The sequence below is a fragment of the Ochlerotatus camptorhynchus genome, unplaced genomic scaffold (genome assembly GCF_037179485.1).
Source record: "Ochlerotatus camptorhynchus isolate MF236.1 unplaced genomic scaffold, CSIRO-AGI_Acam_v1.1 ptg000549l, whole genome shotgun sequence".
NCBI lineage: Eukaryota > Metazoa > Arthropoda > Insecta > Diptera > Culicidae > Ochlerotatus > Ochlerotatus camptorhynchus.
Genome location: NW_027041032.1, coordinates 42,757 through 62,275, shown reverse-complemented (window position 1 = coordinate 62,275; position 19,519 = coordinate 42,757). Strand labels below are relative to the sequence as shown.

At 41.8% G+C, this 19,519-nt stretch overlaps 1 protein-coding gene across 1 annotated transcript in view; it reads left to right on the top strand.

The window, feature by feature from the left end:
• The window catches only part of LOC135713234 (nuclear transcription factor Y subunit gamma-like), a 58,062-nt gene extending 43,431 nt beyond the window's left edge, over positions 1 to 14,631 (top strand). Inside the window, exons 3-4 of the mRNA XM_065236338.1 lie at positions 4,423 to 4,631; positions 14,515 to 14,631. Of these exons, the coding sequence (XP_065092410.1) occupies positions 4,423 to 4,631; positions 14,515 to 14,631 (326 nt within the window). The remainder of the gene's footprint in view (positions 1 to 4,422; positions 4,632 to 14,514) is intronic.
• The last annotated feature ends 4,888 nt before the right edge of the window (positions 14,632 to 19,519 follow it).

Sequence of the window (19,519 nt, the reverse complement as noted above, 5' to 3'; positions counted from 1 at the left end):
TTGGGAGCAGTCTTGTAAGTGGTCACGGTAGTCGACAAATTTTCTGTGATAATCAACTGCCTTTGCCTCCGACACTTTCAAAACAAGCTATCATAGTACAGTACCAAACTCAAATGTCATTTGACAGGCTCTGTCATACTACACTGTCGCCGAAGACCGTCACGAATGTATGTATTTTAGTTTTTCTCACAATAAGAGCTACTGATGTTGTGCTTGTGTGAGTTCTGACAATAGCAAGGAATGATGTCCTAGGAATAACATTTCTGATCAGAAATGTTTTAATTTACACTAAACTGAGGAATTAAAACGATATCACTCATGTCATATGATAGTTATTTGATAATTTTCTTTTTGCTCGAATGTTATTCTACCGGTTGTGTTGTGTTAGAGAGACGACGGTAGAGCATGAGAGTACGAATAAAAAGAGACTGTCGCGCATGACCACGAAGCGAGTGTCGTAAAAAACGTTAACAGTTTAAACCCCTGCTTGGGAGTAGAGGAAAGATTCCCCTACCTGATGATGGTGCTCGTTTGCGTGGGTTAGTTAACAGTTAAGACAAATCGTCGATTTAAATGATTGTTTACAAAAAAAGATACGTCAATTTGAATAGTTACGCTTGATCTCACGAATTTTTTTATTGTTTAGATCCTATCAAACCAACTTTGACTGATTCACGTAACGGTAGACAGGGCAAGATGGTCATCCTAAAGGTTGAGATCATTTTTAAATATGTAAAAATTGCAATTAATACATTGAATTATTGTCTGCCATAGTTCTTTCACGTCTGTTCAACTTGGCACCTAACCTACACAGTTTAAAAAAAACTCAAAGGGACAGTCCTTAACTGCAGAAAGAGCTTATGTTTCGTATATGAATAGGAATTTGAGCGGGTTTCTCTCTGTTTATACTCTTTAGTATGACGCGCTTGACATATGTACATGGCGCACAGCAACTCACGAAGAGCTACTGATTCCAATCAATAGCGGTGCGGCTTCTCCCTCCTTCTATCGATGCTCATATTGGCTGCAGCTCGCTGCTTGCAGACAGCCATTCGTTGTGTACTGAAGAACAATGTTCAACGCCACGTGCCGAAAACACTGCTGCTGCTGCTGCTGATGATGATGATGCTGACCACCGGACACCACCTCACACGGTGATTGGAACTGAATCCGATCAGCGGTTGAGGGCAGTCTTGATAGTTAGCTGCTTGCGGGGAGCCTTTCGTTGTGTACTGGAGAACATCACCACCCACCACGTGGTGATTTAATAAACACCGTTTGGTGAGACCGGATGGAATTCAACTTTGAAATATGTGTTAGGGAAATCGCTTTTTACAGGCAATCGGTGATAATTTTAATTAGAATAGCAACAGTTGCACATTCGTGCAGTTTTCAATAGTGTCATGTTGAAGAATGATAAAGTTTTAAATTTGAAAGACGTGTAGAAATATTTCTGATCGAATAGTGGTAAATTTTTTGAAATTGGTCCAGGTGCAGCTGAGTTATTAACGTTCAAAATCTTTCATAATTTTGTTACATGTTACATTTTCTGTTTTCACAAAGTGTACCCCCATATAGAAATTACAGACGTAGTCCTACCATAGAGGTAACTCTAAGACTAGTAGGTCCCGAAGAAACGTGCTTTACTTTTTGGCTCAGCTCTGGTACTCTCTTCGGTCCCAAGCTAATCGATTCACCCCTCGAAACATAGGAAAAACCAATAACCCCTCATTTTACCTGTCAAACTTTCATAGCGAATCAAAACAAACATTGCGTAGTATTAAAATTTCGACTAGAATGGGATACGTTAATCGATTGCTTGGGACCAATAGGCTAGTCAAGTAGTGAGCGAATTTAAAATCGTTAGTTTCGTATTGATTGTTGGTCCTACAGCGCTGAAAAAATCCAATTTTGCAACGATTTGCACAGACAATTTTTTGCACTCGAAAGAGTATCGAACAGTAGAACTTTTCGGCAGTGGATGCTGAGTATAGTACTTTTAAACACTGTTGTGCTACGAAAAGAAAGCCATTATTCAAAACAGTGTCGAAAAGTGACACTTTTCAGAAATGAGTGCTAAAAAGGAAGTATACAGGAATGAATTTTAACATGCATGGATGTTTACATCACAAGAAAAAATCAAAAATTTTCTGTGTACGCATTGATACAAATCAATGTATAAAATTTGGGTTTTATTTTTAAAGAAAATAATTAAAAAAAAAAACCTTTAAACAAATCCTTATTAGTAATTTGGCTTTTTAGAAAACTATGCATCACAGCAGACCGTTATGACATGTGAGATCGTTTGCTGTGTATACGTCTGATGAGAGTAACTCAGTAGCTAATTCGAATTCAACTCAAAATTGAAAAAAGTGGAGTTACTCAGTGAGTAAGTAACATTTACTTCTCTTTCCTGAAAAAAAAACTGCTTGAGTGCAAGGAAGATTGACCAAAATTTCACTCAGTCTAGGAGTATGCAACGGCCGTTCGCAATGCTGAGTTTCAAAATTGTTTCGAACTACTCGATAGTTCTAAAATTTGGAACTGTCACCACTGAAACTGCAACACGATATTCATCCCTAAATATGTGAGCGTGCGCAAAGTTTGTTTGCTTCAGTGATTTTAGCACGAAAGTAGAAGGTGATTTTGATTCAAGAACATGTTTCCTGGAACAAGATGATTACAACAACGTTATCCAGTGACAGATAACGAGTTCGTTAAGGTTCATCGACCTTATTCGCCGCCGAACGCCAGTTAGATTTAAACTTTTTCCCGTAAAGGCAACTCGCCAAGTCCGGCCAGAACAGCACAGGTCTATTATGTTGCTTTAGGAATGGTAGCAGCCGCTTTTCCAGGCACTCCTGGAAGTAGATCTTTTGATTAATGGTTCCCGTAGTAATGAAAATGCCACTTTTTAGACCACACGTGCATATGAACTGCCAGACGAGATATTTTTTCGGGAACTTCGATAGTTTGATGGTTTTGAAAATTTCAGCTACCTTCATTTTTCTTGATTCCTTCACATAAGTTTCGTCGTCCATGACGACAAAGTCGAACTTTGCGAGCAGATTCGTAAGCAGCTTTCGGGACCGCTGCTTTGCCGACGTATTTTGTTTGTAATCTCGGTTCGTCACCTTCACCTTTTTAAACGTCGACAACTCGGCTCGTTTCTTGGCCCGCTGCACAGTAGTATGGGAGATATTGAGCTTGCCAGCGACGTCCTGGTTGGAGAGTTTAGGTTCCCGCTTATATTTCACCGCCACCTTCTTCGTCGTCGCTGCCACGTCCGGATTACGATTGCTGCCACTTCCAGACTTGCTGGCAGTCGACAGACGCTCCCCGAATACTTTTAAAACGTTTGTCACGGTCGATTTGGCCACATCCAGCAATTTTGCCAACTTGGCTTGTGAGAACGTTGGATTCTCTTGCAGCGCGAGCAAAATTTTGACACGCTGCTCCTCTTGCTTGGACGTCATTTTGAAAACTGGAGAGCAAACGGTGAAAACTCATCATAGCAGCCATTGTATATACACTCAACTTCCAAATGCAGCATTCCAGTTTTTGTGCATTTTAAACACAAATACATCAATTTGAAGTTGACCAATTTTTGCGCGTTCCAAACTTTAGTGTAACTTTCAAACCAACAAAACCAAGTAGATAAATAGACTTGATGGGTTGAGACCTCGATCGCTGTCCTTAAATAAGGGTGTTAATTAAACTGCTATGTTCTCCCTAATAAAATAGTTATGGTTATTTAGCTTAACGACGTGTTCTGGGTATAATCCAAACCATTTGTGGAATGGTTCAATCATTTGGGTTATCATTCGTTTATGGTACTTTTTATTAGGGCTCTGTTACTGTTACATTACATTACAATACATTACATTAATGTATTGTAATGTAATGTATTGTAATGTAATGTAAACGAAGAAAGTGCATCTTGCCCCAACGGGGCATGTTACCCCCTATGCCTCAGAACATCCCGGCGGCACCGACTGGGATTGAGCCCAGGCCTGCTGGGGTGAGAGGTAATCACGCTTACCACTACACCACTGGCGCCACGATAAAATATTTTGAATAGAAATGGGGTAGTTTTTGACGTTTTAGAGTTAAACAACTCGTAGGAACCTCCAAAGAAGAAAGGCCAGCTGCACTATGCCCTGAGTGATCTAGTTAACTCTCGTCCATGCTTTCGACCTATTCCGACTCTCTTCGTATGTACTTGCTCACATATAACTGATAATACATATTTGCTCTTTCCCATTTCTTCTATTTCACGCTTTTCCTTCGTTGTAAAAAAAATCGACTTTCCAACACAAACAAACTGCTCCACACTACTCAACCTCAACTGCAATGATAACAACAATGACACCGACAACGGAAAACAAACGCACCACACTCGATTGGCGGGAATAAAAACAGCAGCAGCAGCAGGATATCCTCTCAGCATAAAGGACGCAAGAATGCGAAAGCTGAAGGAGCGCAAACTAGCAAAGTCGACAACATCCTACAGCAACGGGAGTCCCAACCGTGGCCAAAACACCAGCACCAGCAGCAGTCCCAACCCCGGGAGCTGCGGGAGCAACAGTAGCAGCACCGATGCACGATTAAAATCGCTGGATGCACTCGCTGTAAGTACTAGACTCTATGTATGTATGCCTATATGCAACTACACTCACAAACCTACACCATCTGGGTTGGGGTCGCTCCTGAGCTCGGAAAATTATGATTTTTCCCACATTACTTTTTTTTTGTTGGTTCGCAATGTTTGCTCTGGGTAAACAAGGATTTTCTCCCGGGGAATCAAAAGTGGCTCGTTCCTTCTTTTTTTTTTTTGGCCAAAATATCGATTAATTTCAACCAAACATACATACACATTTCAACTCTTCCGAAAGCGAAAGAGTGTGTAGGGCGGGCGCCAACACTGCGTCAATGACACCGTGCCCGATGAGGGTGGCGCAACGGGGGAGGGAGCGCGAGCAGTTCTGGGCTCGGACGGATGATGGGTTTGTGCAAAATTCGATACGAAAAGTGTGAAGTAGGAACACCCTGAAAAGTTTCCTGTACCTATTACCAGTGTGACACAGCCAGCAGCAGTAGCATAGGCAGGAAAATTTTCCATGGATCCACCTACCACCGACCACCGCAGTAAATATTGATTTGTTTTCCTATGCCACCGACGACGAAGCTGCTGCTACTGCTGCTGCTTTGGATGGTACTGACTTCAGTTGGTGTCTCAAAAGTTTGGATAGGTACATAAGGCTCGAAAAGAGCGGTGACAAGGAGACTGTGACTGTAGAAGATGGGACCAATGTGCTAGAGGTAAGCTGGGTATCCCCAATAACAAAGTTTTGATTGCAAAATTCCAATTTTGGATTCCATCAGCCAATTGGGAATTGAGCAGGTAAAAGTCAGAGCTGATTCATAGTCAAGCGATGAATTTGCTTCCGTGAGTAAAGTGAAAATCCTCGGAGTGAACTTAAATGGCGTACGCTGTTTTCTAGTACTTTCACGAAGGTTCCTGTACTTACACAAAAATGTTTAAACTTATACTCAGTTCCCTGAACTCAAAAGAGGCTCCCGAAACTTCTTTCCCAGGTGTGGGAGCTGCCCCCCTAGGGATAGCCGAAATATGGCGGGATGTGACCAGCGTGGTCCTGGATGCTCCAAATTACTACAATTGAACTGGTTTTGAATTCTCATGTGATTTGAGACATTGCATGATAGATTTTGACCCTATTCAGCTCTGGTCACTTCTGCGGGATACCGAAACATTTCCGGATACAGCCAGTGTGATCCTGGGCACTTCAAATGACTACCATTGAACTGGATTTTGCATTCTCATGTTATTTGATGTGTCACAGTATGCTGGTTTAATTCACTTCAGGTCGTATTTAGTAACATAGCCCAAACAAACTGGAAAGGGCCCATGCATAAATGACGTAGCATTTGAGGGGAGAAGGGTTTCAGAAGTTGTGACCAGCCATGTATTTGGTATAGCAAAATACGCTCCATTGGGTCTAACATTGGTAAAAAATATGATACGTCATTTATGGATCATCCCAAAATGTTCCGGCGATATCTCCAGAACCAGTTGGCCGATTCCAAAAATATGGGACCAAAATATCTTTCATTTGATGGCTGTTACGTCCAGTTTGGTTTAGTGGTTGCTGAAACACACGACTTATTTTCTGTAATCCGTATTCATTGGAACTTGTTCGGGCCATATCTCCAGAACCGGATGTCCGGTTCTAATAATATTCAAAAGCGACCACGATACCTTTGATTTGATGATGATGGGTGCCGAGAAACACGACATCATTCTCAAAATTCGTGTTTTACGGATCTTGTTCCATCCAAATCTCCGCAACCAGTTGACGGATTCCGAAAATATTAAAAAAAAAAGTCCTGTGGGACCGTGAAACCTTTCATTTGGTGGTCTCCGAGCCTCAGATTGAAAGTCAGTTTTCCAAGAAGGGTTAAAAGGCTCCCTAAGCAATGTTTGCTCAACTAACTTACTAAAACGTTCCCTTATATTCTACAAAGTTGTGCACACTTGTACAAAGTTCTCACTTTTACGAATTTTCCTGATTTTCGTCAAAGTTCCCTAAAATTTTACTAAGTTCTCTAAAGTTTTACGGAGCTCCTAGAATTTCTATGAAATTTCCTGAATTTCAACGATGTTTCCTAAACTTCTATAAAGTTCATGAAATTTTACAAAATCGCCTGAAGTTCAAACAAAATCCCTGAATTTCAATTTCTACTAAATTCACTAGATTTCTTAAAAGTTCACCAAATGTCTAGACAGGTCGATGAAGTTTTACAAAGTTTACTGAACTTCTACAACATTCAGCTACTGAAAAAAAAATTGTCTTACTGGAGCTTAACTAAATCAGTATTTAATATAACTTAACTGATTTATCCAGAAAATTTCAGCAAACTCGTACTGAAACAACAGTAAATTTATTTTCATTCAGTTTTGACTGATAAATCAGTACATTTAACATAGAGGTAACTCCAAGACCAGAAGGTCTCGAAGGAACGTACTCAACTGTTTGGTTCAGCTCTGGTACTATCTTTGGTTCCAAGCTAATCGATGCACCCCTCGAAACATAGGAAAATCCGCGAACGTCGCATTTTATCTGTCAAACAATCATAGCGAATCAAAACAAACATATTTTTTTTAACTAGTTCGTTTATTTGCTAGGCTCAATCGCGTTAGCTTTACGAAGCCGATAGTTCATTGTTCTTTGTTTGTAACAAAATTCACTTAATTCTATGTCTAGTAGGAGTTGGGCCGAATACTCGAGGTTAGAGAGGTACATTGTCGAAGGATAGGATCAGGGGAGGAGCTTGGGGGTAAGGTTTCGTTGTCTCATCAGAGTGTTGTCGCCAGTATGAATGGTAATCCGGTTCTAGTTTCGTCTGGAGTTCGACCGGCTATGACCAGTGGGCGACGATGAGACTCATCGAGATGGGAACAAAACAAACATAGTATAGTACTAGAATTTCGACTAGAATGGGGTACGTTAATCGATTTGCTTGGGACTAATAGGCTAGTAACAATTGTCATCTTAAAACTGAAAACTAAAACTAAATCTTATCTAAGTATAAAGGGAATTAATCGTTGCAAATGAGGATTGAAACGATATTTGCTTGAAATTATTAATTATTTTGTTGGAAATTTGGGTCCTAATTACAGGTGTCACTACACGGTGAATATCACTTTGTTTTCAACGTAAAGTGACATAAGGGCCTTGTTCTAAAGTCGCAACATTCGAAATTCTGTATACCTCGGTAGTACTATACCAGGGAGGCAACTTCAAAATCATCTTCCGAACTTTGTTCGGTCTTAAAACTTGTTTAAATATTAGAAGTTTATTCGTCAGGCAAAGTTTGGATTTCCTGTTTATAAGAGGATACAAACATTTTATATATTTGTTACATTTGGCTTGAATGCTTGGAGTTGCTGACAAACCGGTTTCACCGTGCTACGGCTATCTATACCGACGGCTCTAGGTGTGAAGTAGTGCTGGGACTCGGATTTTCCGGATATTTTTATTTTTCAATTTTATTAAATTTTGGCAATTGACAGATCTGCCATTTAACATCAGGTCACATGGGCACATACAAACCAGCTTTTTGACAAATATTCAGAACGGTAATAAAAGGAGAATAAATTTGAAATTTCACTATCCGGACACCCGGATAGTTACTATCCGCCTGATAACCATCTCAAAGTTTTCTCAGTTTATTTTATTTCAATATTGGGCACTAGAAAGCATGATATTCTGTATACTGAATATCAATACAACGATATTCCATTTGTCTGAAAGTAATTTTATTAAAAAAAAAACTGAAGTATCCGGATAGTTGAAGTCCCAGCTCCAGCTCTAGTGTGAAGACAGAGTAGGATCAGGAATATTCAGCGGTAGCGTGCAGAGAACAATAGGCCTTCCGTCACAATGTAGCGTTTTTTACGGAGGAGGCCTATGCGATCAAATCGGCTGTTATCGAGACTAAAGAGCCTAAATTTATAAAGAGGCAACATGTCAAAATTGGAACAATCGATTGTCTGTCAAAGTCATTGGAAAAGTCATTCCAATCGAGCAGAAGACCTGTCAAATAGATAAGATGTCGTCTCTTTATAAATTCAGGCTCTTTAATCGAGACGAGTACAATAAATGACCCCCCTAATAAACAAATACAAAAAACAAACTGTATCCCGGATGGGTAAACTATCCCACAAATGGTTTGGATGATACCCCGAACACGTCGTTAAGCTCTCTTTTATGGTTATTTTTATTAGGGCTGATCATTCTGTCCGACTCGACTAGCTGTTTTCAAGCAATAGAGATTGGCAAATCGTAGCAACCTTGGATCCAAGAAATTGAATGTCTGCCTCGAAACCATCCGTAGCAACGAAGAAGCGATCCGACTCGCCGGAGAAGCACGAAATTATCCGCCACTTAACATTGGTATTGCAGGAAAAGATGCCATTAAGGTAATGAACCAAGCCGTTCGTCAACAGTGGGAGGCACGATGGGCGCAACTAACAGAAGTCAAGCTGAAGGAAATAAAACGTGACACGAAAAAGTGGATCGATCAGAACGGTTCTGCCGACCAGCGAGTACTCACTCGTCTGCGCATCGGTCATACCAGGCTGGCACACGAATTTCTATTGAAGAAATCATCGCCACCGACATTCGAATGCTGTGGAACGGTTATGGATTTTATTCCTTTGATTTGTTTTTTCCGTCGATCTTGTTTGTCCGTGCTGAGCACCAATGCTACCGACGTGCCAGGAAGGCAGCTCCCACACCTGGACCCTACCTATCGACCCATCAACTCATGAACCGGGGACCAACGGCTTTACTTCCCATCCGAAGGAAGGCGTGATCAGAGATGTTATGCCTCAGAACATCCCGGCGGCGCCGACTGGGATTGAACCCAGGCCTGCTGGGGTGAGAGGTAATCACGCTTACCACTACACCACCGGCGCCGTTGACGGAACGGTTATGGATGTCCGGCACGTAATTCTACACTGCAGGACGAAACATAGAATCGATCCAACTAGTCTTCACACGGCATTATGCAACGCTGATGACAGTGGAAAGCGATTGCATGAAGCTAATATTCTATCGAACATTGTGAAAATGGGGAAAAGAGAGAAGCGGATTCAGAGGACGTTAAGGACAACAGAAGAAAACAGAGGATGATGGTGAAGAAACATACAAACTGGGAGCAGAAGAAGACATGAATGGAAAATAAGATTAAGAAAGCGGGGCAAAAAATCAAGAAGACGAAGGAGAGGAGTTGCCGCTGCCTGATGAAGTAGAGGGCGAAGCAAAACGAAAAGAGGTGAAAGAAGACGGAAAGGTGAATACAGACTCCAGCACGGATGAAGAAGATGGCGACAAAAAAGGTGAAACCGGAAATCAAAAGAAGCGGAAAATCGAAAAATGAAAATCAGAAGAAGATTGAAGTGGATGGAAATCCAAGAAGCAGGAAATATGAGATGACGAAAGGAATTAGCAGTAGGCGGAGAGGAAGAAAGTTGAAGATAATTTTATGGTAGAGAAATTAATGAAATTTAATTTAATCTGAAGTAATTAATAAGTAGTAGAACGAAGCAATAGAAGAAGATGCTGTATGCAGCAGAATTGATGAAATCTGGACCGGAGCAGTAACGAAGCTAAGTGTAAACTTAACAACTAACACTTTTTGTTTTTTTTTTTTGCAAGGGGGAAACCTTCAAAAGGCCATCGTGCCACCGCTTGATGACTGGGCGCACAGTCGCGGTGACACGGTGTGTGGGATTCTTACCGCACTAAAATCTCCTTGGACGCCTTGCCATTTTCCCCCGGAACCACTTGTCGTATTACTTCGGAGGGTGCCGTGCATTACGCACCTCACTTTACATCAGCTAATTGGCGCTTCCAGTTCGCTGATCGTCTCTCCAATTTGTGAGCTATTTAGCTCCCAGCGTCGCGTTCTACTCGGTTAACCCCGGTGGTGGATTCAGCCTATTCTGACGGAGAGTTCTCTCGGCTTCGGCTTTCACATCGCACTTGTGTGACCACATTACTATGTACTTTCTAGCTGGTCCTCTTGCCATTTTCGCTGCACCGCTGACATGATCTGCGTTACTGCTCTGCTGACGGCGTTAAAGGTGCCCTCCTCTTGACACATTTCTTCGACCACATTCTCCGTGCTAAGGGCGAGCATCTCCTCTCGCACAGCATCAAATCTAGGACATTCGAAGACCACGTGCTCTGGTGATTCTTCCACATTCCCACACTCCGGACAGAAGGGTGACGTTGTGTGTCCGAACCGATGAAGGTACTTCCTGAAGCAGCCATGACCAGACAGGAACTGCGTCAAGTGGAAGTTGACTTCTCCTTGCTTCCTGTTCATCCAGGTCGAAAGAACCGGTATTAGCCTGTGTGTCCATTAGACTGATGCAAAATTTGAAATTTTCGCTCCACAGTGTTCAAACGGTTTCAAATCGGGTCCTGATTAGCCTCCGAAATTTTAAACTCATTTCATAAGAAACTGACTTGGCACAAACCATTTGAAGTTTTTATGGAAATTACTATGGAAAAACAAAACTAGTTGTTCATTGTCTTCTAGCCTTTTTACATATTGTACTGTTAACAAATTCTATTGCTATTCTCATGGGAATTTTTATCAGCTACAACTTCGCAGAAAATCGTTTTTCAGCCAAACGTCATATTAAATAGTTATTAATTGTTTAAGAGATTGATAATCTTATGGCAAGATTAAGCAACTGTATTGTGGGCAACACTGTATTCTGCAGTGTGATTTTTGTCCTCTATTCTACGCACCATAAACACCAATGTTGCCTGCTGAACAGTTGATTGAGCATAATCATAAGACATCAAAGACTTGAATCATTAATAATTTTTGTTTGATCGAAAAGTGGTCTTCAACAAAGTTGTAGCTGAGAAAATTTTCAACAAGCTCAGCTATCATTTTCTAAAGTAGAGTGAACTTGTGAATTTTGAGATAGATATGAACCGAAATTATGGTTTCTCCATAGTAATTCCCATACAAACTTCAAATGGTTCGTGCCATGTCAGTTTCTCACTAAATGAGTTCAAATTTTGGGTCTAGTGTCCATCTACCGTTCTTTGCTGCATCTCACTCCTGCTGCCACTTAGCCATCGACACCGTTCTCACCATGTTTCGTACTCCTCTGGTTTCTCTCGTCATATAGCACTACTAGTGCTATGCTCCGCCAAGGAGATGTCGATTGGGATCATACTGGCGATAACGCATACTGCCTCTATCGAAATGGTTCTGTACGCACTCACGACTCTCATGGCTATGAGCCGGAACGTACTGCTCAATTTCCTTTGGTTCTGCTTCGTTTTCAGCGCTTCAATCCAGGCTGGACCTCCGTACCTTAGTATAGATGAGGACACACTAGCCAGAAGACGCCTCTTGCTGCTGCTTGGACCAGAATTGTTCGGCATGATTCTGGCTATTGCGTTGATGACCTTCGCCGCCTTCTCGCAAGCATATTCGATGTGGCTGTTAAAGCTTAGCCGGTCGTTGATCATCACTCCCAGATACTTCAGCACGCGCTTCGAAACAATGGTGTGCTCTCCAACGGTGATTTCTGCCCAGTGCATTGCTTTGCAGTTACTGACCAATATCACTTCTGTTTTGTGGTGGGCTATCTGCAGCTTCGCTCCTTGCATCCAGTTTCCAATCGTTTCTCTCGTTTCGGCCACCAGCATTTTCACTTCTTCCAGCGACTCACCGGTTACCGTCAAGACGACATCGTCCGCAAAGCCAATGATCTCAACTCCTTTGGGCAGCTTGAGCGTCAGCACACCATTGTACATTCCATTCCACAGCTTGGGACCTAGAATGGAGCCTTGTGGAAATCCCGCCGTGATTCTAAGCGATTTCTGCCCCGTGTCTGTCTCGTAGACCAGGACCCGGTTCTGGAAGTAACTACTTAGAATCCTGCAGAGGTAGTCTGGAACCCTCATTTTATGGAGCGCCTTGGCGATGGCCTCCCAGCTGGCGCTATTGAATGCATTCTTCACATCAATCGTAATCACGGCGCAGTATCGATTTCCTCACCGCTTCTGTTTGGAAGCTCTTTCGGCTCTGTCAATCACCGTCCGAATTGCATCCACCGTCGATCTCCCTTTCCGGAATCCGAACTGCCTCTCCGACAACCCGTGTTCACTCTCCGTGCATTCAGGATGATCCTCTCCAACAACTATCACTTACACCACATCATAAAACACACTGTACCAAGGGGTATTCAACTATGCACACTGTGCCGAAACACAGCATGGCACACTATTCGGCTCTTTAAGACAAACGTTGACAAGTACGATACAATCAACATAATATAAAACGGCATCACTGTCGAGAGTTGACGTTTGGCAATCGTTGCTAAGGTTGACTTATTTGTTTACTCCATTGGGCTTTACATTGGGTTCGGATTCCAAGGAAAAATGCTGTGATTATTGCCTGCAGTTGAATTCAACTGACTTGATCAATTGACTTTCCCTGTCTAAGCCCAGCTTAAAGAAAAAAAAACACATCATAGCGGGTGTGTGTGATGGGTTTTGTATTTCGGCCAGGTTTGAATCGCGGTCTTGCCAAGGGTCTTCCGGGATGAAATTTTGTATCGTTTTCTCCTATATTTTTCCTTAGGTACACAGGACTTTATAGTGAAGTCCCAGTACTTATTGGGGGATGTCGATACGTATTAACCCCAAATATTCCATCAGGTCTGGACGATTGGCTTAGCGAAACAGTATAGGATTTATAGGAACAGATCTATGCAATCAAAAATGCAATTACATTCTACTTCGTGGGTACACCCCATCACCAGCGATCCAATCTGCACTCTTCTGTTGAACTAGTTCGTCTCAAAAGGATCCGGTGCGATGGGTGGCCTACCAATAAATCAATTATAAGGCCTTGCGCAATCTCGAAAGTGCATGACGCATGACGACACTAAGTAATTTGCTGTTCGGCAAGATCCAATGGGCGTGCAGATGAACAACAACAACCACAGGGTACAGTTGAACTGCAGATGCGAAGTTAATCTGGATCGTGCACTATTTCCGAGGTATCACATATATGAAGTAGAGGGACATTTGATGGTTTTCACTGGTGGTACATTGGCCATTGGTTTTGATTGGTGGTACCTTGTGGAAGGTATCACATCTGCAAAGGATCGTGAACCTGCGTAATTGAGTGATGGTAGCAGACATCACAATCTGCGATACGATAGGCTTGGGAGATGTCTTCGAGGTTGCGTAGTTCTGAGTCGATCAGAACTGTTTCGAAGATGTTGTTTCTAGGGTGGGAGGGAACTTTCGTCCGTTCGAGTTCTGGGTTCGATTTTGTCGGGGAGCATTTTACTGGCAGCTGGTGAAAATTTCGACCTCCGTCCGTTTCTTGTGGGTTGTATTGGGTTGCATTGCTTCCAGTTCCTCTTCACTGCCCAATCCGCTCTCATTCTAAAGAGAATGAAGCTTAATATTTGCCATGAACCATGTTCATGAATTAGATAAATTGAAAATGTAAATACAATCACAAAAGTCTAACATCAAGGTTGCCAAACTCATGGGATATTGACACCTTGATTGATACACTTCGGCCAAATTCCAAATGGTTCGTTTTTCCAGACATTTTATTGCATTTTTATTAAATCTCTCAAAGAGAATAAATATGATTCTGAATAATACTAAGAGACCATGATAAAATTCTCGTATTATTTTAAGCATCGTAGCCATAGATAGTCAACTTTTAAAAGTGCCCAGACTTGGGGATTAAGTGTCAGAATTTCGATTCTGTACGGTATCTGAATTTTCTAGTCATTAAGTGTCCTATATCTCAGACTTGGTTGATTAGTAATTAAACCATTCTCTGCAAAACAGCGAGATAGATATTCTTCATCAATTTGCATCCGACTTTCGAATAAAAATCATTCAAAATCTTCGCTCCCCTCTGTAGGTTGTTGCTATTCTGCTGAAACGTCGTCATGAACTCCCCAAGGGCAGCCTCGAAACCATCATCGACCCATCACTCTGGGCTGGGCGAACGCGATGCGATGCCACTAAGGCAGCATAGATGAGCGAGCATAGCATTAGATGAATGCCTCACACTCGCATAATCGCAACCATCCACCACCAGAAAGCACAAACCGAAACCGGGAGGTGGGAGATCATGTTGTGTGAATCGGAGAGGGACACGACACGCAGCCCCGGAGAAACAAGACTTTGGCCCATTTTTACTGCGCAGGATCGATAATGAATTTTCGATGGGTATCGTCGTCGTCGTCGTCGTCGTCCTCGCCACTGTCAAGCTAGATCGAAAGAAATACCTACGTAGGTAGTAGACACGGTGCAGACGGAAGGTGAAAAAAGACAAGTGTAAGCCTTTAGCTTGCCCTCGCAGCCGGCTTGGCCACTCACACAACCCTTGCTCCGGCTCCAACAGATGTCCACCATCCGGACGCACGCCAAAAAACTGTCTTGGTGTTGGTTTGGCGCTCGGTCCCCCTTTCCCAATGCCGGTTTCAGCTGGACAAACTACACGGCCGATTACACCAACTCAAATTTGAGTTTCGTTCACTCAAAGTCGCAAAAAACGTAGGTTGTTATTAGACTGAGTAGAGTTTCCCTCGAAAATCGAGAGAGGTTTCACTCAGTCTATTAGTATACGAGATAATGGGTTTTGCAACTTTAAACCACAGAGAACAGACGTTCATGTTCGGTCTGAAACTTGCGTAAAGTTTAGTGGAAACGTCGCCGTTACGTGGCGCTAGGCTATCCTGATTTCCTCTATAAATTTTCCACTTTCGACCAATTTGGCGCTAGTATCGATTAGTTTTCTGTTGAAAATTGCCATTTGGTGCTACCAGCACTAGTGTAAGTTGTGCAACGCCAGCGCCATCAGGTTGTCCAAGAAGGTTTTCAAGTGAGGAAGTCGCCGTTAGTGGCGCTTAACTCAAATTGGAATCTTTACACTAATTTTTAGAGAAATTTTGTTCGACCCTCAACGTCTGTTCTCTGTGAGTAAACGATGAAATCAAATATATTATATTAACAATATGATCCACTCTTTCGCTTAGCTGGTGAACCGAATTTTTAGCGATAAAAGCACCTCTGTGGCCAAAAAGGCTACCAATGTATTTGCTTATCGTCACGAGGGATAAACCAAATGAAAATTTGTTTAATATTTCAAATGAATGTATTTCAGCATTTTATTTTTTTTGATGACAACAGTGACATGTCAGACAAATTTTAAAATAATATACACAATGTAAATAATGAAAATAATTTTACACTTACTTTTGTAATAAGTGCTATAATCGCACCCCTCGATTGTAATTGAATGATTGTTGCTGACCTTTTTCAACGCTGATGATGCGTGAAGTAATATTTTGCGGGTCGCCATTGCAACATTTGGAAAAGGCATGAATGGATCATATTGTTAATATGATATATTTGATGAAATGCTCCTTAAAACTTGGAAAAAAGCGCTTTATATGAATCTAACGATTTTTAAATGGCTCACTACTTGACTAGCCTATTGGTCCCAAGCAAATGGATTAACGTACCCCATTCTAGTATACATTCCAGTACTATGCTATGTTTGTTTTGATTCGCTATGAAAATTTGACAGATAAAATGAGGGGTTCGTGGATTTTCCTTTGTTTCGGAGGTGCATCGATTAGCTTGGGACCGAAGATAGTACCAGAGCTGAGCCAAAAAGTTGAGCGTGTTTCTTCGGGACCTTCTGGTCTTAGAGTTACCTCTATGCTTTTACTGCGTAGCTTCTCAGATGACCACAGAGAACAGACGTTGCGGCTCGAACAAAATTTCTCTAAAAACTTGTTTAAAGATTCCTATTCGACTTAAGAGTCCCTAACGTCGAATTCCCCCCTTTAAAACCTTCTTTGACAACCTGATGGCGCTGGCGTTGCACAATTTAGTGGCAATTTTCAACAGAAAATGTATCGATACTAGCGCCAAGTTGGTCGAAAGTTAAAAATTTATAGCGGAAATCAGGAGAGCTAGCGACGGGACTTGACAATCGGGTAGCGATTTCGAGCCAATTTTCTGTCAAATCCGAGCCAGTTTCTGATTGGTCGATTTGACAGTAGCAATCGTGGAATGAAAAGGACAGAGGGATCGCATCAATCTGGCTGGCAGTGATGCCGGAATCAAGGTTGACGTCAGTGGCGTTGTTAACAGCTGGGTGATATGCCGCCATGTTATTGAAACCAACATCTGAAACGTCACAATTCAAGTGTGAACTGCAAAAATGGCGTGACTGCATTGTCTTATTATTATCAAATGAAATTATTGTCCCTTTCATGCCATATAAATGGTTGACTTCGTGGTAGAAAATCAGAAAATAATATTTAATGAGTTCTATGTTTATTTTTCACAAAATGTAAGCAAAAATATTATGAATATCTAAAATATCAGTCACGCCTTTTTTGAAATTCTGGCATGAATCTTCTATTTGTTTACAAATTATGAGCTGTCAGTGGGGCCCACGACTCGCGGGCCCGCAGCGATGTTAGCTCTTTTCAAGGCAAGGCAAACAATATAGGGATGCCACCCAGCTGGTTGTTAAATGTTTATATTTGCCAAAGAAAAGGGGAAAAATTGAATGCACTGCGTGTTTTAAGCGATGTATATTGTTGTTTGTTTATGGTTGTTTTTATTGTGTTGAGCAAAAATGATGTACGAGCTGCTAGACTGCGGGAGTAACTTCGAATAAAAAATCCAAAGTAAAATAGAAAAAATATTTTACATTCCAGGCATCATTGGTCAACTCCATCAATACCACGCACAACTTCCCGAAGAACATTCTTCAAAAACATTGTGAGAAGCTCGATTGTCAAACCCCGTCCCGGGTGAAAACTAACGATTTTAACTCACTACTTGACTAGCCTATTGGTCCCCTTTACATCTATAAGCGTACCCCATGCTAGTCATAATTCTAGAACTACACTATGTTTGTTTCGATTCGCTATGAAAGTTTGGCAGATAAAATGAGGGGTTAGTGGATTTTCCTATGTTTCGAGGGGTGAATCGATTAGCTTGGGACCGATGATAGTACTAGAGCTGAGCCAAAAAGTTAAGCACGTTTCTTAGGGACCTTCTGGTCTTAGAGTTACCTCTATGGATGTACTGTTCAGCAAATGTTTTTCAGTCACGGAAGGACGAGCAAGCGTCTAGAATAAGCTTTTAAAAAAAGATCATAAAGGAAAAGCAAACTTCTAAAGAAACTTCTTAAGAAGATTGTATAAGAATCGAAGCATTTTAAAACGATCCAAAAAGAAGCTTCTTTTGAAAGCTCATTACAGACGCTTGTCCGTCGCTCAGCTCCTCTGATTGAAAAGTAAGAGGTTGTATCCAAAACACGACCGTAGATTTGACGTAGGAATACGTAAGGTAGTTTTGATGTCACAGTAAAAGTATAGTAAATATTAAATCGATTTCTTAAATCGTTATCACTGAAAAAGTTCGATAGGTTGAAATTCGGAAGAAGTTCTGTTTTTGAGGTGCTCTATGTAGCCAATCCTGGACGATGCGTCTTAGATACAAGCTCTTACTTGACTTTGTAGTCCTGAAAAGGACCGATGGGTTGAAAGCTTGGAAGTTAGTTTAGAACAATGCTGTGAAGTTATTTCCTCGATGTTCTTGGAGATGATAGCGGTGCTTATGCGTTGCACCTGTATCGATTGGTGAAAATTTTGGTGAAGGGCGATGGCATAGTAGTCCTCAATTGATGGTCTTGGCGAATTGATACGTTACAAACAATGTACATCTTTGTTTCAAAGGGATATAGTCAAAGGTTCTATCTTGTCCTAAAGACCCTTCTCCAGCATCCCAACCAGTGGATATAAAGCAATGTTGTCTCTAGCCGTTCTGATCCTGTCTCGGTAACATCGATTGCTTTCACCATCAGTTTTCGGCTGCTTCTACGGAGGTTTGTCCGCTTGCAGTTCCTTTGCACGCTTACGTGATCCGCGCTTGTATTGTGTAGCCAAATGCTGCGACAATTTCTCAAATATCACTTACTTTACACTACAATAGTAGAATTTTTGAAGAGATTGAACAGACCATTAATTTGGGAATTCGGAAATTAAATCTGTATTAGGGAAACCCCCAATGTTGCCTTTAAAAATACATGGTATCTGATTTAAACATATGGGGACTGACATCCGATTGATGACCTTGACAAATGTCAAGAAAATACTCTTTAACAAATTTATGGTGTTCCTGCAAATGACCGTTTTGTCGTGATGGTTGAGTAATGCTGCGCTATTAGGGTGTCCAACACAGATGAGGCTTGTGAGCGGTATGTTGTTTGGAACGAGGGTGACGCGCTTGGCATAGATGGCTCACAGTGACTCATTAAGAGCTACTGAATCCGATCGCTAGCGGTGCGGCTTCTTGCTCCTTCTTCGGTAAATGGACGCTCATGTGGACTGCAGCTCGCTTCTTGCGGGCAGCCTTTCGTCGAATACTGGAGAAAAATCTACAACGCCACGCGCCGAAAGCACTGCTGGTGCTGCTGCTGCTAATGACGACCGACCGGACACCACTATAGTCGCTATATTCATAGTCTGGCGGATAGAATTTCGATATATCAAAAAGCGGAACCAATTCAATACCTTGTAGACCAACAATTGAAAAGGTACTATCAACTTTTATGAACAAAACGTTGATTATTCTTTCCTCGCCAATCGAAGGTAAATTACCGGCATCATCGGATAGGGGAACTTTCCACAACCTAAAGATGGTGTTAGTTTGTGTAGGCGAGCCTTGAAGCACGAGAAAACGGTTTCCGAAGTTTTGTTCGCAATAGCTGATGTGCTCTTTTCTGCTGTTGGTCGTGATTTGTTCGATTGGTTCCGCTATTTGACAGCTCAATTGATTCCCGAGATTCTATCCACCAGACGATGAATAATAGCGACTATAGACACCACCACACA